Source organism: Pleurodeles waltl, chromosome 6 (assembly GCF_031143425.1).
Source record: "Pleurodeles waltl isolate 20211129_DDA chromosome 6, aPleWal1.hap1.20221129, whole genome shotgun sequence".
Classification (NCBI taxonomy): domain Eukaryota; kingdom Metazoa; phylum Chordata; class Amphibia; order Caudata; family Salamandridae; genus Pleurodeles; species Pleurodeles waltl.
Window position 1 is genome coordinate 1,187,341,164 of NC_090445.1, and position 21,290 is coordinate 1,187,362,453.

At 43.5% G+C, this 21,290-nt stretch overlaps 1 protein-coding gene across 1 annotated transcript in view; it reads left to right on the top strand.

The window, feature by feature from the left end:
* The window catches only part of LOC138300730 (uncharacterized), a 1,597,374-nt gene that overhangs the window by 1,243,389 nt on the left and 332,695 nt on the right, over positions 1 to 21,290 (top strand). The window contains exon 15 of the mRNA XM_069240438.1: positions 21,069 to 21,197. Coding sequence (XP_069096539.1) covers positions 21,069 to 21,197 — 129 coding nt within the window. The remainder of the gene's footprint in view (positions 1 to 21,068; positions 21,198 to 21,290) is intronic.

Consider the following 21,290-nt stretch of genomic DNA (forward strand, 5'->3'; position numbering starts at 1 on the left):
AATATGCTTTTCTCAATTGCAATTTTCCAGTCACTGATGGAGGAAGGTATTATTAAAAGAAAATAGATGTAAGGATTGTCTGAGTCAAGACGTAAAAAAGATGAACATTTGCAAGCAGTTTGTTACATGTCATGTAGGAATAAAAGACAGCGATGTGCAAGGTCAAAGACAAGCACAGAGTCAAAGAGTGTTGGACGAAGTAGCTAGTTTGTGGACGGTTAATGACTGGCAAAAATACACATTTTAGACCCTCATTAATAGGGGGCCATCATTTACAATCCACTAGTAACTACTTTAACTAGCTGCATCAGGAATTACAAGCCTTGCAGAAACAAAGAGGTTTCGGAGTTATTTCTGCCACTTAAAGCAGGCAAAACACCGGTTTGGAAGCCCACTAACGGTGTAACTTGTGGTAACTGGTGTGAAAACGCCTAGCCGTCCATGTAATTACCCATTTCATTGGAGCCTACTTGTGATGGGCTGGTATTTCTTCACTTATCAGTATCATAGATAATCAACTCAATTATATTTCCCAATATAGCGCATACCGCTGTTTTCCAGCATTAGGAGCTGGAAGTCAGCACTTGGCAGTCACAAGGGTTCCCCCTTGTGGCTATTTTGGGGCACATCTCAAGTAAAAAAGGCAAGCATGTGTAGTTTTGTCACATGTTGGCAGATGTCTATTGTAACTTTCAGTTGTTAAATTAGAAAATAAGTGATGGACGTTATGTTGAAAAAATGACAGAAGAATTGTGTGGATTTGTACTGTAGGCCATTCCACTCCGAAACAAGCATTAGCAAAGCCAAGAGGTCTGGCAATGGCTGCCAGACTTTTGACTTTGTCAATTCTTGTTTTGTTCTGTCATGGTTATTGCAAAACGCTATTGATGGGGATGCTGCTCGATCTTCATAATACTAAAACACATTAAAGGAACTTTTTTTTGGTCCAAAGAAAACACATATTTCATAGTAGTCACTGACACTAAAGGAAACTGCTTTCTGAGTGGAAGTGCTCTCTGTGAAAGAGAAGCATGTTCTAGCTCACAGAGAACTCAAAGAACTGCTGAAGTGGACCGTGGGTTGAAGAAAAATGTGAGTGACTGAACAACACATATATGAATGAAGTCTGGCTAAAAACCACTATAAGTAACCAGGGGCCACATGTAGCAAGCTTTTTGCACGTCGCAAACAGCAAATTTAGCTGTTTGCGACGTGCAAAAAGCACATCGCAATACACAAACCCCGTTTTGCGATTTGGTAACCTGATTACTGAATCGCAAAACGGGTTTGCGACTCGCAATTAGGAAGGGTGTTCCCTTCCTAATTGCGAGTCGCAGTGCAATGTAGGATTGGTTTGTGACCGCGTTTTTTGCACCCATTTCAAATGGGTGGTAACCCATTCCCAAAAGGGAAGGGGTCCCCACGGGACCCCTTTCCCGTTGTGAATGACACTGTAAACATTTTTTCAGAACAGGCAGTGGTCCTAAAACATTTCATTTTTCGTTTTTGTAATGCATCTCGTTTTCCTTTAAGGATTTGCATTCCCCCAAAAAAATAACTGCTTTAATGAAAAGCAGTCACAGACATGGTGGTCTGCTGTCCGCAGCAGGCCACCTTCCCTGTGAGGGCAACCATTCGCAAGGGGGTCGCAAATTGCGACCCACCTAATGATTATTCATGAGGTGGGCATTTGCGAATCCCTTGCGAATCGCAGATGGTGTCAGGGACACCATCCAACATTCGGATTTGCGACTCGCAAATTGCAAGTCGCTCTGACTCGCAATTTGCGGGTCGCAAATCTGAAAGTTGCCACATGTGGCCCTAGATTATAAATGTAATTTTAGTAAAATCAAAAGGCCGAATTAACACCAGACCTAAAAAAGACAATTGATCTGATATTGCCAGCATCTTACCTTTGCTAATGCTTTCTTGTAACAATTTTTAAATATTTATTAAGGTAGATAGAGAAGATTGAAAAGATAGAGAAGCTTGCAAAGACAGAAAGTGAGGGCTGTATCGATAAACAGATAGATAGATAGATAGATAGATAGATAGATAGATAGATAGATAGATAGATTGTTAGATAGACTTGTATAGATAGTTAGCCCAACACTTTTCAACTTATATGTAGCTCTGCTGATAAAGTTGATTCAGTACCACTGGTAAAACTGATCCATTTTCATGGCTTTGCTACAGTAGCCTATGTTGATGACACCCAAATTGTGGTCTCAATTTAAAGTAAAGCTCAGGATATTGCACACAGGTTCAATAAATGCATGAATGATATTGTCAAATGGATGACCACCAATTGTTTGAAATTAAATTCGGAAAAAATGAAGGTCTTTATTTTTGGGAAGGATGTCTCCTTCTGAGGTCACTCGTGGTGGCCACAGACCTTGGGTCCCCCCCCCAAACCTTGTCCCCAAAGTAAAAAATCTTGGGGTATTTTTTGATGCAAATCTATCTTTCAGAGAGCAAGTCAATCAACTGACATCATCTTCCTTCTTACTTCTCAAGTTCCTTAGGAAGGTGTTGCCTTTCCTTCCGTTTCAGCTTCAAAAATCGGTAATCATTGCTGTTGTTTTAACTTGTTGCTCAGAGCTGGCCTTAAAAGGAGGCACTGGATTGTTTACAATGGGCCTCAATGGGCTTTGCAGGATTAGCATCAACATTTTTTATGCTAATCCTGCAAAGCTCTAAACTAGCATAAAAAATTCTGATGCTAGTTCCCTAACAACTGCCATGCTGCGCCGTATATTAAATACGGTGCACACATGGTAGCGTTAGGGGGCGCTAAGATATGCAAGAATAGTGGCACTGCACTGGGTGCAACGCCACTTTCCTTAAATCAGGGCCTAAGTGTTTACATCTAATATTCAGGAACAGTGGTGTGTGTTTCAATATTGTAACAGCAACAGCTCACTAACATTTCTGCAAATAATCTCTCTCTGCACCCTCTCATTTCTCGTAAGGGATGTCCTGTTTTGATCTAAAAGCAACTTTTTTATGGATGTTGCATGAAACAAACAGAACATGTCTCTGCAAAATGTCTATAATAGTTTCTCACTCATCAACCACATTAAAAATAAATTAAAAGAAAAGGGAATTTAAAACAATCTGTTTGAGGTATTTAAAGCCACTAGGGCAATGCTCTGCAGAACAGACTTGGGTCTGTCAGGGGACCAAATGAAAGACTGGGGTTCTGGGCCACAGCCCACTTTCCTATACATTAAAAGTTTCTGGTCACTGCTGGGTAGCTATAGTTAGGTCAGGCTTTCCTTAGGAAATGCCTTTTTTGATTTGTTAATAACTTTACCGCCATTTGATGGATGTGCAGAAAAGTTTCCACAAAAGCGCTCTTTTTTGGCTAGGTTGTGCATAAAATGTTTTTGAGTGATACTTCCAGAGGATGCCAAGAACAAATGGGGGTCCACAAACACAAAATCCCCATGCATTTTCCATAGACTTGTTTAGACAGCGCTACTGCAAAATCCTCTGAATAGGATTGCACCAAATTTGGCAGGAAGCTAGATCTTGGTCGAGAAAAAAGTACTTTTTGTGATTCGGTGTAAATCTGTTCAGTATTTTTTAAAGAAATTAAGGTGGAAAATATTTGTATGTCTGGATGGTTGGAGTCAAGGGACTCTCACAAGAATCTCTCAAACCCATTTTTTAAAAAAATAACGTATTCTGACAGGCCCATGGAGCTGTTTTTCCCTTGGGCCAATTCATTCCCACAGGAGTAGGACCCTTGCGGGAACAAGGGCTCTGATTGACTGCCGAAAAAAAACTGTTGCTGCCAGCCATTACAGGACTAGGGGACTTAGTCACCTGTCCGTAAGTTTAAAAGTAAACAAAATATATAAAAGTGGTGGGGGTAGGGTAGGAAGAAGCCAGAGGGACCCTCCTGGGCCCAAATTACAAACGAAATCACCCTTGTGTGCCACAGTCCTCTGAGACTCCAGCAGGATTACGGCAAAAAAACAAAATGGTGGCCCTCAATTTTATTAAATATTTGGGGAGGGGGCATGAGTGGGGGATCCCTGCTTGAGTCAACTCTTACAAAAAGGGTAGGGTGGTGCGTAACCCCCACCCCAATCCTTAAAAGGCTCCAGGGATCCCATCCCCAAGGGCTGACTTGAACTTTAAATGGAGGGGTGGCATTCAGCACCCTTCCCTGAACCTTTGAAGACCCAAGGTACTCCATCCCTGTGGCCAACTCAAGTACTGCGTCCCAGAGAGCCCACCACAGTTCAAAAGTTTGTACACGTCTGGCGGGAGCATTTTTAAATCTCCCACCAGAGAGGAGCAACATGCTTTCCCTGTCAGCAGGGACAGAGAAGGCAAGTCTGCCCCACATAATTTAGAAATTATGTCATAGAACATGTTATGAGTGATATAATATGTGATGTCATAAGCAGTGCATGGCAGGGGTGCCAGGTATAATTCGCTCTGCATACTTTAAGGGGTGAATTTCTGTGTTTTTTGACACAAAAACGTTATGTAACAAAATATCTCTTTAACCTAGATAGATAAATAGATAAATAGATAGATGATAGATAGATAGATAGATAGATAGATAGATAGATAGATAGATAGATAGATAGATAGATATGGAATTTCTTGCCCCCCCTCTAAAATAAAAAAATAAAAAAAATAGGAGCAACAGACCGCAATAGTGGTACAATAGCATACTGCATGCGTATATCCACTAATGTAGTGCCAAAGCATCATGGCTTCAACTAGCTGCCTAATACCATGCCTCATACTATGAGTGCAATACATTTGGAATTTCACAAGTTAATTGGATTTTCTTCTGCAAAATAAAGTCAGGCTGTATGTGATAGGGCCAGCGCTGAGTGAAGATTTGCTATGTACACTAGGGGCACCGGGTTGTGTAGTAGGAACACATATAAGTGCAGGCCTGGGTGCTGTAGCGGCAGTGCAGAAGACAGTGCCCGATACAATGAGGGTGGCATTTGTATGAAGTTCAGTGGATCAAGTTAAAGACAGGTGATAGAGCGGTCCGTACTAATAATTTTACCTGTGTTCGGACGCTCTTTAGGCCGATGAATCTTTTGACTAAGTGGGACTCTCCGTACTCTTAATCGATCAATTGCATCAAATCAATAATCAATAACGAACATAAGCAATACCTTGATCAACATAACACTTAACAATTAATCCAGAATACATTTCGGCGAACCCCGACCTTTCAGTCAGGAATAATCACACCAATTTATTCAAAGTTAGTGAATTTTATTTCCCTATATTAACAAAGCTAGCACAATGTAGATGTGTCTCAACACTAAATGATAAACATATATGAACATTAATAGCTGTCCATAACGGCGAAACAAGTGCAATCTATGTAGCATTTGAATCACAAGGCATTCGATAATAGCAATGCAAATCACTAATACGATAATCTGTAATGAACTAATTGCATACATTTAGTCAGCATAACAAGATCTCAAATTGCATCGTGCGACAAAAGGAATCCTCATCTAACCTCAAATTAGCATCGGCATGTGGGACTTCATGCAAAAACAATTTAGCAACATTAATTTAGAAAACTCCTAACTAAGGATCTTGTCAAAAATCAGCAGTTGGTTACCTAAAGGAAACACAATGCAATTTTACAATTTCCTTTCATATTTACCAATTATGATCAGCATACAAGGAAGTCTTCGTCTCACAGGTACCGTTCTTCGGTCAGCATGGGTACCGTTTCGATCAGCATAGGACGGGCAAAGGGGCAGGGGTGGACGGGGCAATTGCCTCACGGCGGCAAGGTAAAACTACTACTTCATGCAAGGGATCAAAGTTAAAGTCTCTAGGGCCAGAATCATTAAAGTCTCTTTCTCTCGATTAGAGAAAGCATCAAAGTCTCTTTCAAAATGGCGTCGCAGCAAAGTGGGCCATAATAGCTACGAAGTCTGCAAAATGGCGGGTATCGAGCTGGTAATGGCGGATAATAGCGCAATGGCTACCTTCTTCTCGTGCACCTGGGTTTTATAGACAATAGTTCAAATCCAGTAGGGTCTTCCATTGGAGGGTTCATAGGTTAGCTTCAAATTGTCCAATCAAAAACGACAGTTCTCAAGCTTTTACTTAAGCATACATTATCCTTGGAGATGGGTACGCAAGTTGCAACATTTTATACCAATTAGCTCACTTTCAGAGCCTCCATTGTCCGCACCTGCAAATCGACCTTGGAGTAAAGAGAAAATATGCCAGGCTGGCACGAAACCTTAAGATAAGCATGTGAACGGTCTCAGTGGAAAAGTACAGCTTCATGCAAAAATACACGTTTATTAGCACATTGGAAAAATACGAGCATCTAAACCGTGAGACCAGGCAACTAGGCCAAAGCCTCCGCTAAAGTTATGCTAAGCTAAAGCATTTCAAACAAGCAAATCATAGCACACGTTTATGATTATGTCGGATTAGTGCAATTCTAATACACCACGTTATATAAAGCACGCTTATAAATGTTGGCAAACTACTCTGAGGGCACATTTTGTCCCCGTACAATCTTTATTAGTTCGGTTAAAGTCACACATGATTATTTCACACTACGTTTACGTGTTAATAAATGTAAAACCTTCATTTTCCGCTTCATCAATCCCTCCTCTGATGACTACTAGTCATCACACCAAACCACGCCCACAAATTTTATTCCATTAAAATTCTGTCAGTTCCCTTTTCCTTTTAATTCCCCTAGTTTGCGCCTTGTATTCTTCTGCCATTCTTTTCATAATTTTCTCTTCTTTTCTTCTCTTAATTCTTTCCATAATCATTATTATTCCCCTTTTTATTCCCCAAATTCCAAATATACAAATTATCACTATTAATATCCCCTCTATTATTTTTAGCAATATAACATTCCAAATTCCCCCAATCCAATGTCCCACTGAAGCAAGTCCTTTTCCAACCTTCTCCCACACTCCTGGTTCTTTCAGTTCCTTCAAATCTGCACTCTCTTTTGTTAGATTAGCAAGCATAGTTTTAATTTTCACACTATTGTCTGGAATATAAGTACAACAGTGTCGTGTACCAAGCATTTTGCAAACGCCGCCATCCTTTGCCAAAAGAATGTCTAAAGTAAGCCTATTTTGAAGAGTCATAGCTCTTTCCGCTGCAAGTTCAGCATCTATCAGGATTATAGCACCTGAAAACTTTGTCAACATGTTATCCACGATAGTAGACAACTTTCTTATTTTGATGGAATTCAACACAACTCCCAATGAAGGGATCATGGCTCCAAATATATCTCCTACCACAGCAGCTGCGGTCTCTCTTTTCTGGATACGATGAGATCCAGATGTCTTTTGAATCATCGATAGGTCATCCAGTTGATAAACCTTTGGGAACACTATACCTAAATAACATCTCCCCCACCATCCCTTTGGAAGACGATAATAGCATTATATCCACAAATGTAATATACACCTGGAATGACAGGGTCAAGTCCGTTCATCATGAATGTCCATTTGGCCTTAAAAATAAACTTATGTTTACACTCACTCGCTCCTACAAAAATGTTATCATAATAAGATTCACCTCGATATATACAAAATTTCCCTACATGCCAAGCATCTAAAGCTATTTTCCCTTGTGTTTTTATTGCAGCAAAATCATAATTATCTACTGAAGTCCTCTTATGTAGCTCTTTTTCTAATTTCGCATTCATTTGTGCCCTTCTATCATCTGTGCGATCTAAAAAGCTTATTTCTACTGCAGAGAGCGAGCAGGTAAGGTTTTCCCTATGAGCGTGAGCCGTTTCAAAAGGTTGCATTGGCTCAAAAAATTCCCTCATTATTTTAGCATCCCAATCTTTAGCAATCTGGCTTAGCTGTGCTATTATAGGAACATATGCAAAGGTAACATCATAATTTGAGTAAAAATACTGTATGTTAGTTTGACCATAAAACCTAGACATTACTATACTACATGTAATCCCGTATGTAAGAGGCATGTGGTGATATGTCACCCCTTCCTTTACTGATGTCGGTATCTGTGTATACACATAACAATCTTTCGCATCCATTGTCTCAACATATTCTGTTAGCAAGCGATAGAAAACGTTATACGAAAGCTCTTTCTTATCATGCAAGAGCCTCTCATCTAATGCTAGTCTTTTCAATGCGGTTAGTTCAGTGACAGTAACAGGAGCAAGAGTAGAAGCATCTATTCTCTCATCCTCACCCTTTCCATGCATTCCAAGCACTATTGCCATTATTATTAGTACGCATGCAATTATCAAGCCTATACACACATATTTACAATATTTCTTTCTATTGTTTTGCGTCATGATCTGTGTAGAATCAGAGAGCTGGAAGCACCTGTAGAATCAGAGAGCTGGAAGCACCTGTAAAAGAAACTATTTAGCAATTCAGTTACAAAGCTGAGCGAGCACAATGTTCACACCGTCTTCTTCAGGAGGCCAGTCACTTATCGGTTAGCAGCATTTGTCTCAATTCGGCAATAACTCAGTCTTTATCGGTTTAGCAAATGTCTCATCCGGTTTAGCAATGTCTCAGCTGGTTGTTTGTTTCACGTTATATTGTAGCAAGCAATATCATTTATTGCCCTTTCAATCGACAGAGTCCATAAAACTTTTCTTTTCTATTGGTATCTCTTCTTCTTCTTCGTTCTCGATGCTTAGAGATACAAACTCGTCAGTCCAATCGTCATTGGCTACATATGCCCATTCAGGACCGGAATACCTCCTGTTTGGTATCCTTTTCCTTTTCAATTTTGCTTCTCTTTTTGATTCTGCTTCGCTGGTACTTTCCTCTTTTGTCAAGTCTTTTTCTTCACTTGAGGATTGTTCCACAACAGTCACTTCCTTTCTTTTCTCTTTCACTTTTGGCCTTTCCCCGTCGTTCAAACTTTCTTTAGTCCTTTCTTTTATTGGTGATATACTTAGAGGGTCATTCTGACCCTGGCGGCCGGTGGCCGCCAGGGCCACCGACCACGGGAGCACCGCCGACAGGCTGGCGGTGCTCCAATGAGCATTCTGACCGCGGCGGTTCAGCCGCGGTCAGAAGCGGAAAGTCAGCGGTCTCCCGCTGACTTTCCGCTGCTCTTTGGAATCCTCCATGGCTGCGGAGCGCGCTCCGCAGCCATGAGGATTCTGACCCCCCCTACCGCCATCCAGTTCATGGCGGGAAAGCCGCCATGAACAGGATGGCGGTAGGGGGGGTCGCGGGGCCCCTGGGGGCCCCTGCCGTGCCCATGCCAATGGCATGGGCACGGCAGGGGCCCCCGTAAGAGGGCCCCAAAATGTATTTCACTGTCTGCTTTGCAGACAGTGAAATACGCGACGGGTGCAGTAGCACCCGTCGCACCTTCCCACTCCGCCGGCTCGATTACGAGCCGGCATCCTCGTGGGAAGGTCGTTTTCCCCTGGGCTGGCGGGCGGTTTAACTGGAACCGCCCGCCAGCCCAGGGGAAAACTCGTAATACCCGCCGCGGTCTTTTGACCGCGGCGCGGTAATTTGGAGGGCGGGATCCTGGCGGGCGGCCTCCGCCGCCCGCCAGGGTCATAATGAGGCCCTTAGTCTCCTCTTTGCACCGTGTCCATTTGATGGACCTGCGATCTTTTCTGTGGAAGCTTGAACTTTTTCGTTCTGTTCTGCCTTGTCCCCTCCTCCTGGGGAATCAATCACGTTCTCTTTTTCCTTTTCTGTATCATCTGCTTCTGGGAAAGCCCTCCTCTGATCAGGCTCTCCTGCTTTTTCACCTTTCTCGAGCCCTTCGTCACCGTTATTTTCGTCAGGCTCTTTATCACTTTCAGCTGCTTCAGGTGCTTTGTCACCTTCAGCTGCTTCAGGCTCTTTGCTACCCTCAGCTGCTTCAGGTTCTTTGTCACCTTCAGCTGCTTCGTCACTGTCTGAACTTTCTCCTTGGTCTCCCCCAAGCGAGTTGGTCTCTTCGTCGTCAGAGAATATCTCTCTCTCTCCCGTTTCTGCCTGTTCGCTTTCAGTTCGGTTTTGCTCTGTCTCAGCACTTAGCACTGCTTTGTCAGGCACTGGTAGTTTCAGCGCTTCAACTTCCTCATCTGTGGGACACAACACCTTCTTTGTGTGACTGGCGTGAATCCAGTTGGGAACCCCCGCACACTTCACAGCTGTAGTTGTCGTCAGGATCACTTGGAAAGGGCCTTTCCAACGGGGTTCCAGACACGACTTTCTCACGTGCTTCTTTACCACGACCCAGTCACCTGCTTTCAGTGCGTGTCCTGGACCTTGGATCAGTGGCAAGGTGGTCGCTTCCACCTGGTGAGAGAAAGAGCGAACCACGTCAGCTAGACCCTTGCAGTAGTCTAACACCATATCATCTGTAATATTCAAAAGCGCGTTTACGGGAACTGCAGGAAGTCTCATAGCCCTGCCCATGAGAATTTCGTGCGGAGACAATCCAGTCTTTCTATCAGGGGTGTTTCTCATTGACATTAGCACTAAGGGCAATGCGTCAGGCCATTTCAAATTTGTCGATGCACATATTTTCGCCATTCTTGATTTCAGTGTACCATTCATCTGCTCCACCAGTCCTGAGGCTTCAGGGCGATAGCTACAATGCAGCTTTTGCTCAATGTTCAGCGCTTCGCAAAGTAACTTTATCACCTCGTTATTGAAGTGACTTCCCCTATCTGATTCTAAAGAGATCGGGAATCCGAAACGTGGTATTAACTCTCTTAACAATAGCTTGGCAACTGTAAGGCTGTCATTTCTACGTGTGGGGTATGCCTCAATCCAGTGACTAAAAATGCACACAATCACCAACACGTATTTCAGACCCCCATGCACAGGCATCTCAATGAAGTCCATCTGCATACGACTAAAAGGCCTGCTTGCCCTACCAATGTGGCTCGCGTTCACAACTGTTCCCTTTCCTGGGTTCATCTGCTGGCAAGTGACACATCAATGGCAAACTGCTTCTGCAGCTTGACGAAATCTGGGGTTAAACCAATCAGTTTTGAACAATCTTATCATGGCATCTCTCCCTAGGTGAGCTTGCCCATGATAGAACCGCGCGAGCTGTGATAAGAGACTGTTTGGCAAAACAAATTTTCCCTCATGTGAAACCCATAACTCGTCTGGTCTCTTTATACATTGTGATTTAATCCAGGAATCTCTTTCATCCTCTCTGACGCTATTCTGTAATGCTTTTAATTCATCTATTGTGTCTACGACCTTCAGGGCAAATGCTTCAGCTGGTTCGAGTTCTGGCTCACTTATCGAATTCCAATCATCCCTGAGTAATATACAGTTCAAGGCACAAAATCTTGCGACTTGATCCGCATATGCATTTCCCAGAGAAACATAGTCCTGTCCTTTCGTGTGAGCACTGCACTTTACCACTGCAACTTCGGCTGGCACTTGAATGGCGTGTAACAATTCCCTTATCCTCTCCCCGTTCTTCACTGGGGATCCTGAAGAAGTCAGGAAACCTCTCTGGGACCATAGTTGTCCAAAGTCATGCACAATCCCAAACCCGTATTGACTATCAGTGTAAATGGTGACTTTCATCAATGCAGACAGTTGACATGCTCTGGTAAGGGCTACAAGTTCTGCTACTTGTGCAGAATAGACTCCTTGAAGCCATCCCGCTTCCAAGACCCCTGTTACAGTACATACAGCGTATCCTGCTTTCAAAATCCCCATCCCGTCTCCTAGACATGAACCATCAACAAAAAGAATTTGATCATTTTCATCAAGCTTAGTATCCTTAATGTCCGGTCGAGGTTTTGTGCAAAATTCAGTCACCTGAAGGCAGTCATGCTCGACGTCTTCAGCGTTCTCAATTTCGGCATTCTCTCCAGGGAGCAAGGTTGCTGGATTCAACGTAGTGCACCTTTTCAGCTGCACGTTCGGTGAGCCCAGAATTATCGTTTCATACCTTGTGAGTCTTGCTCCAGTCATGTGCTGCGTTCGGGAGCGGGTCAAAAGTATCTCAACTGAGTGAGGGACCATGACTGTTACTGGGTGTCCCATCACTATTCCTTCACTCTGAGTGAGGCTGATACCAACTGCTGCTACGGCGCGCAAACACCCTGGGAGTGCTGCTGCGACCGGATCCAAAGTAGCTGAAAAATACGCTACTGGCCTGTTTACGCCACCATGGGCTTGGGTCAGGACAGACAAAGAACATGCATCACGTTCATGACAAAACAATGCGAAAGGCTTTGTGTAATCAGGCATACCTAAAGCTGGAGCCCTGCACATGCATTCTTTCAGTTCAACAAAAGCATCCATCTCATCTCCTTTCAGCTCAATTTGATCCAAGGCATCCTTCTGGGTCAATTTCAGTAAAGGCTTTGCTAGAGTTGAGAAGTTGGGAATCCACTGGCGACAGTAGCCCACCATTCCCAAAAACTTCCTCACCTCCTTCCTTGTCTTTGGTGGACTCATTTGGAGTATACTCGTTATTCTTTCCTTCATTATTCTCCGTGACCCTTTCTCTATCTGGTGACCCAAGTATTTCACTTTCTTCTGACAGAACTGCAATTTGGAAGGAGACACTTTATGTCCATTCCTTCCCAAATGATTCAACAGAGCAATGGTATCGGCTATGCAGCCACTTTCTGTCTTTGATGCAACCAGTAAGTCATCAATGTACTGTACTAGAGTTGACTCGAATGGCAATTCTAATGCTTCCAAGTCTTTCTTTAGAATCTGATTGAAGATTGACGGTGACTCAGAAAACCCTTGAGGAATTCGACACCAACTGTACACTCTGTCTAGGAATTTAAAACAAAAGAGAAATTGGCTGTCCTCATGAAGAGGCACCGAGAAGAACGCTTGTGACAAATCGATGACTGAGAACCACTCGGCATCGCAAGGGACCTGGAACATTATCACAGCTGGATTTGGTACTACTGGGCAGCATTTGACTATGATGTCATTTATTTTCCTCAAGTCCTGCACGAGTCGGACCTTTCCACTCGGCTTTATTAGTCCCATTATTGGTGAATTACATGGACTGCTTAACACTTCTTTCAGTACTCCCTGTTTTACAAATTCGTCAATAAGTTGGGCAACTTTCATGAGGGTGTCTTGTGCCATGTGGTATTGTGGGGTCTGGGGAAATATTGCATTGGGCTTTACAGTCACTTTCACTGGTTCCACTCCTTTCATCAATCCCACCTCTTTCCCTGTCATGTCCCACACTTCCTTTCCGACTGTTTCCCGTAACTCGGCTGGAATATCCTCTTCAGTCATCATCGGGAAAAGACAAATCAGAGGATACTCTTCATCTACAGTTTCCATCTCATCCCCCTCTACACTGTCCTCTTCTTCCCCATCACTGCTCGTCTGTATTGTTATTCCTTCGTTCGAACACATGATCGAACAACCCAATTTGCACAATAGGTCTCTCCCTAATAGTGCTATCGGGCTTGAGTCACATACCACAAACTGATGTACCCCTTGATAGTTACCGATGCTGACTGGTACCGGATCTGTTATTGGGTTCGTCAGATGTCTGTTTGCTACTCCCACCACTTGAACTGTCCTCACTGAGAATGGCAAATTTGGTACTTCACTGCTCTTAACAGTTGAACGTGTGGCTCCCGTGTCAACCAAGAACGAGACACGATGACCCATTACTCTTCCCTCTACGTACGGACCCTTTTGATCAACTTCCAAGGATGCTGCAAGCACACAATCTCCTTCTGAACTTTCACTCTCCCATACATTGTTTATTCCACTCTCACTGTGTAATGGGAACTGTTGTACGGTGCCATTTGTACTCATTACCTGACCCGAGACCTGTGGAGGAACCATCACTTGCTGCTGACTCATTGGTGCCAATGGTATTTGCATTTGCTGATTAGGTACCATGGGTAACTGCTGTTGCATTGGCTGCATTTGCGTCATCTGCATACGGGGCATCTGCATCTGCTGCGGCTGCATAGGTTGTAATCCCTGCAACTGATTTACAGTCTGAAAATTTGGGTTTGGACCTCTCATTTTCGGTCCCTTCATTGTCTGAAATGCATTGACATCATTGTTTTGCTGACCAACACCTGCACCTGCACCTGCACCTTCCTGCACCACCATCGGGCACTCGCGTTTCCAATGACTTACTATTCCGCACACGTGACACGGCATCACTTTCTTCATTGCCTGCACACCCGTCACAACAGTGTTCAAATCCGGACCATTATTCACAAAACCTCCTCTGCCTCTGCCTCTGGCCTGTGGCTGAAACGCCATGTTTCCCTGCAACTGCGGCTGCGGTTGCGGTACCTGCTGTTGGAACCCTTGCATCCCTTGCAAACCTTGCAGACCTGTCTGAGCTGCCTTAAGCTGCATCATCATCACCTTCTCTTTCAGCCTTTTCTGTTTCACCTCAATTTCGTCGCTACAGTATTTCGCATAATTCAAGACTTCGTCAATCGGTTTAGACTGCCAGCAAATCAAATGCGACTTTATCATCTGACTTATCTCTGGCCTCAGCCCTTCCACAAATCTAAACACAAAATGAAGCATGTCCTTCGCCTCCATTGTTTCTGTGCCACTGTAGTTCTTGAACGCCTTCAACAACCTCTCATAGTAACTGTGAATCGATTCTTTAGCCTCTTGGGCAGTTCGATCAATCTTCTGCCAATCCACATTTTTCGCGGGTACCTTCGTCTTCAAATGCTCAATCACCTTATAGTACAAGCTCATCACCATAGGTGATGGTGCACCCGTCTCCCTGTCTCTCTCTGGTTCACTTGTCGGCCAACCTACCGCTCTTTTGCAATCCTCCCACAAATCTGCCGGAACCACAATCTCAAAGAGAGTGTTTAGATCTTCCCAAAGACACTTTGCAAGCTTCACAAACCTGTCAGTCTGCTGATACCATTCAATCGGCTTCTCTCTCAGTTTGGGAAAATCGTCTTTAAAAGACTGAATGTCACTTCTGTGCCATGGTACATGTATTAATTTTCCTCCTGCTGTCTCCCTCATTGGTAACATGGTTACTGTCTCGCTGCTTTGTGGTCTTTTCTCATTATGCTCTGTAGCACTGTCCCTCCTCTTTTCCTTTCTCTTTACCCACCTGCTTTCCCACTTGTCTAAACACCTCCACACTTGTGCACTCTGCAACAATTCTCTAAGGTGCGCCTTCATGCCTGCTGACCTCATGTGTTCAAAATCTGTGGCCCCAAAATCCAACCTGTAGCTTCTGCTCAAGTGTTTTGTCTTGTCTATGTCAACCCCGTTTTTGTCAGCTATTTCCTGCAAGCTTTTATGTACCTTGTTCACTTCCTTCGTAATCTTTGGACATAGATACCTCAGCTCCTCTTCCTAGTAGGACTCTAATCTATTCACACCCATAGTCCCTTCCACCAATTCTTGTGCTTCCATGTTCAACCTCATCCTATTCATATAATCTTCTCCCTTCCCACTGGCTGAGCTTTGTGTAGAATTCAGACTGTTGAACCACTGTGTCAGCTGTTGCGCATTCAACCCCATCAGCGTAGCATTCACATCGACTGCCATTGATGGTTGCGGCAGCTTTTCAGTGTTCGATGTTAGAGGTATTATCAGTGGGGGACTCGACCTCACCAGTGTTGACTGAGCACATATGGGACTAAACTCCATCAAGGACCCAGATCCATTCGGCTGAGCCGCTATCGGAGTTATCCCTGGAGTGTTTTCTATGCACCTTCTTTCTGTCCCGTTCTGCAGCATTGATCCCTGACCGCTCATACCTAAGTTAGGCTGACTATACAAAGGTACCGGTGGACCTACAGTAATGGGTAGCGATATCGCATCTGGGTTTTGTCCATTACCCATGTTCTGAGGCATGTTCATTCCCACACCATGGGTCATCATTGTCGGCATGCCCATCTGACTCCCCGTCATCTGAGCATGTGCGTTTCCCCCCTGCATCTGCTTTTGGGGCATCAAAAACTGGGTTGATTCAGCTTGTGTCAATGTCTGGTTGTGACCATTCTGTCCTCCCCTTACGGTTGGATCTATAATCATTCCTGCACTGTTATCACTGCTGTAGTACCCTGGGATCTGCGGCTGATAATTTTCTGCTGGTTTCAGCATGGGCACATCTGGATATATTCTCCTAACCTGCGGTATCTGCGGGGTGAACAATAAACTCGGGTCCTTAGATCCCGATGACGCTCCTGAACTCTGGGTTTCACCGTTCTGCACCGGTGCCGGAGGGGCAGAACTGGTACTTGGACCTTGTCCATTCTCCGCATAAGGTGGTGGACGGTCGTTCAGCAATTGCATTATTAACTCCTCATCCTCTAACTCCTCTTCTCTTCTCAACTTTTCCTCGTCCTCTCTATCCTTGGAACACTTCCTGTCTATCTTACAGGTAGCTTTCTTACCTGTCTCCTCTTCTTCCTTAGTAATTGCGGGAAACAATTTTATCCCCTGCAATACATCTGACCTCCACACCTTCTGTGCATTATCCCACCTAGCATCCGCTAGTGTCTTTTCTACCTTTCTCATCCTGGTCTCGAACTTCTTTTGCTGTTGCTGTCTGGCCATTAGTTCCCAAATTGCTAGAGCCTCAAACTGGGCTGGCCTTGGAGGCACCTTCATGTCGTACATCGTGAATCTCAAATTCTCTTGGATCCTTATATTGAATGTCCCATGTATCGGGAACGCTACGCTCCCATGTTTCTCTGTCAGTTTGTGCCATTGCTTTAGCCAAAGACACGGAGCTACCCCCTTCTCTTCCATTACAATGTAAGCTGGTGTACCCTCGGGTGGCGTTCCCTCTCCTACGCTCGCTTTAATGTAAGACTCCCCCTTCATCGCGCTCCTGAATGCTTTAAAGAATTTCATTTTCTCGTCTTTTATTTCACAAAGTTTGTAATCAATAGGTGACTTTAATTCCCAGAATACTCTTCGCTTGCCTTTCCCCTTCCAATCGAGTCCCACGGACTGCGTCCAATCCGTGCGCGACCCTTCTCTACAACCAACCTATCCCAGCGCGGCTCCTAGTGACGTCACACTCACACCCACTGCGGCTGACAAAGCCTCGCGGCTAGTCTTCCTTCACTCACCTCCTCTCGTAACAACTTCTTGCATGTATCGCGAGCTACCAAAAATAAAACAGATCTGTCGGTTTACTACAGGAAGGGTAACACAATCGCTTCAGGACCTTAGGGACTTTTCACTAGCCTCGGCAGTTATTCGGTCTTTCTCGGTCCCCACGTTCGCAAGCAAATCTGACCCGCAGACCTACTCTTGTCAATGATCTGTTCTAGTGCACTTAGAATCTTGTCAAAGCCCGAAGTCGAAGTTTCTTTCACTCCCTTACACACGTACCGACTCGTTGACCACGCCCGATCAACCTACTAAACCGCCCAGACCACAACATAGATCAACATACTCCGGAGTCTCTTGACCTCGCAGGGCCCGTCTCAACAACAACAACCACGTGGACCTTTTTATGCACAAAGCGCCACACGCACATGAAGTTCGACGACTTCCCTACTCTACACTCGGAGTCGCACCTCCGCTATCCTCTAAAAAAGAAAAAAATCCTCGCAACCTTTTCACACACCCTGCGGCAATAAGCTGTGCAAGCGCAAAACCCTAACTTCACTCATACCATCACTAGTACCGCCAACGCCGATTCCACACCTCCATTCTCTCCATTCGCAAGCTCCGAGATCCCGGGAAAGTCGCGGTGGACCTAGCCCATCATCATTCTGTCAATCTATTTTACCCAAGAAAAATCTAATTCAACTTCTCGAATGGGGTCTCAAAATGCGTAACCGTTAATTCAACACCATGTACTTTAAGAGTACAGGGTCCCAAAAGACGTAACCGTCCTCTGCTACCATCTACTGATAGAGCGGTCCGTACTAATAATTTTACCTGTGTTCGGACGCTCTTTAGGCCGATGAATCTTTTGACTAAGTGGGACTCTCCGTACTCTTAATCGATCAATTGCATCAAATCAATAATCAATAACGAACATAAGCAATACCTTGATCAACATAACACTTAACAATTAATCCAGAATACATTTCGGCGAACCCCGACCTTTCAGTCAGGAATAATCACACCAGTTTATTCAAAGTTAGTGAATTTTATTTCCCTATATTAACAAAGCTAGCACAATGTAGATGTGTCTCAACACTAAATGATAAACATATATGAACATTAATAGCTGTCCATAACGGCGAAACAAGTGCAATCTATGTAGCATTTGAATCACAAGGCATTCGATAATAGCAATGCAAATCACTAGTACGATAATCTGTAATGAACTAATTGCATACATTTAGTCAGCATAACAAGATCTCAAATTGCATCGTGCGACAAAAGGAATCCTCATCTAACCTCAAATTAGCATCGGCATGTGGGACTTCATGCAAAAACAATTTAGCAACATTAATTTAGAAAACTCCTAACTAAGGATCTTGTCAAAAATCAGCAGTTGGTTACCTAAAGGAAACACAATGCAATTTTACAATTTCCTTTCATATTTACCAATTACGATCAGCATACAAGGAAGTCTTCGTCTCACAGGTACCGTTCTTCGGTCAGCATGGGTACCGTTTCGATCAGCATAGGACGGGCAAAGGGGCAGGGGTGGACGGGGCAATTGCCTCACGGCGGCAAGGTAAAACTACTACTTCATGCAAGGGATCAAAGTTAAAGTCTCTAGGGCCAGAATCATTAAAGTCTCTTTCTCTCGATTAGAGAAAGCATCAAAGTCTCTTTCAAAATGGCGTCGCAGCAAAGTGGGCCATAATAGCTACGAAGTCTGCAAAATGGCGGGTATCGAGCTGGTAATGGCGGATAATAGCGCAATGGCTACCTTCTTCTCGTGCACCTGGGTTTTATAGACAATAGTTCAAATCCAGTAGGGTCTTCCATTGGAGGGTTCATAGGTTAGCTTCAAATTGTCCAATCAAAAACGACAGTTCTCAAGCTTTTACTTAAGCATACATTATCCTTGGAGATGGGTACGCAAGTTGCAACATTTTATACCAATTAGCTCACTTTCAGAGCCTCCATTGTCCGCACCTGCAAATCGACCTTGGAGTAAAGAGAAAATATGCCAGGCTGGCACGAAACCTTAAGATAAGCATGTGAACGGTCTCAGTGGAAAAGTACAGCTTCAAGCAAAAATACACGTTTATTAGCACATTGGAAAAATAAGAGCATCTAAACCGTGAGACCAGGCAACTAGGCCAAAGCCTCCGCTAAAGTTATGCTAAGCTAAAGCATTTCAAACAAGCAAATCATAGCACACGTTTATGATTATGTCGGATTAGTGCAATTCTAATACACCACGTTATATAAAGCACGCTTATAAATGTTGGCAAACTACTCTGAGGGCACATTTTGTCCCCGTACAATCTTTATTAGTTCGGTTAAAGTCACACATGATTATTTCACACTACGTTTACGTGTTAATAAATGTAAAACCTTCATTTTCCGCTTCATCACAGGTGATGTATGGCTGTGTGTTATAGAGGTTGTTGATATTTTGGGTTTGATATTTTTGTAGAGCCATATTTCGACCATAGTGTAATGTGTCATTTACAAAGGCTTTGCTTTCAAGTTTCCAGAGCAACCAGGGCTTTTAAAAATACACAGTTTCATCTGTGCAGTTCAGGATCGGACTGGGACAGAAAATAGGCCAGGGCACCAAAATAAAAGTGGCTCTCCATTAGTGAATTAGCTAAAAAAAAAGTGCCCCGTGTTTGCAAACTGTTATGAACTTGAGCAAGCTACATATATATGTTTTGCAAAGTATGGAAGACTGCATGAATTTAAGCTTGCTGTAGGCAATGTTAATTTTAATATCAGGAAATCAACAGCAAACCCCAATCCAGCAAATCACAAAACAGGGACACAAACAGCCAACTGCCCCTGCATCGACCTCTCAGACCATCTCACCTGGTACAGCCCGATTGCCTTACAGGCCAAATCTTTTTCCAGCCGCTCTTTTTCACAAAGACAAATCAAACACGGGCTTTTCTGGAAATTTCACGCAAAGGACAGAAGCTGTGATGCTTCTGTGAGATGACTGCACAAGTCAAAAATAATATTACCGGACCCTGTCTAGAGCTGATTTTTAGTTAGGCTCTGTTCCCGTCAAGAGACACTTGGAAAAATATCTTTAAGTTGCGTGCAGTACTGAATGTAGTTGAAGAGGGGATTCTGTTTCCACAAGTTTCTTAATTAATGCTACTTTACTGAAAAGTGGAGAAAAGGTATATTTTAGTCTAGTGTCACGAACTGGACCCTGGTAGTCTCCTGACCAATCCACAATATCTGGTCCTGCATTGACCCTTTCTTCTTCTCCGCTTACATTCCTGCCTTCTGCATCAAGAGAATTCCTAAGAGCCTCTGAAGGTCATTCCATTAACCATCGTTCAATTGGCCAATTACTCCACCCTCTGTCATGGGAAGTCAAGAAGGTCTAGAGGGGGCAATGGGCGGATATTAAACATACTGAATACAGGTTAAATATACAAGGTAAATACCTTTACCTCTTATGTAGTCTTTTTTCAATCTTAATTGGTTTTAACCTCTGTTGGTCTAATAAGAGAAAATGTGTACATTTTGAAATTCAAAGAAAGTCAAAATCAGAAACTGCAAAACTGCACACTTCTTAGGGCTGAAGAAACATCCATTTCTTGATCACAAACTTTAAAGTGTTCACGAGTCACTTAACTTCCGTGGTCCTAGTGGTATGTGGCGCTATGCAAAACAACATAAACATATGTGATTGTCCAAACATGCTTCAACTTTGTGACATTGCCACCTTGTAACTCTGCTGTTGCTTTACGAAGGTGTGCAGGACTTTACCTAAAGACTCTTTAATACTGCACGGCAATTGTTTTGCAGTTATTGTTTAGGTTTGAACTGTTATGTGCCCCTCTAAAATTTCAAGAGAAATTGACGCGCATTGCAATGAATTTGGTACGTCTAAAACAGTTTTGACACAATCTCATATACATTCTAACCACACTCACTCTTTAGCCCCTCTACATACATTTTTACATTTTCCATGTTTTGATTACAAAAGAGACACTACCGATGCGATGCTCACATTTGTGTTTCTTGCAGAAAAACGACATGCACGAGGAAGTATCAATAAGAATGAATCTTAGAACAAGGTCGGCATTACTGAAATTAGATCATGACAATCTGCTGAAAATTACCACAATCATCAAAGGCTCTTTGTCAACAAAACTGGTAAGTTTAAATGTAAAAGGAGAGTAATGACAGTTGTTTTGTTAACTTATCATAGTACTTGGTTCAACTGAAGGAGCTAAAAGGTATCAGGAT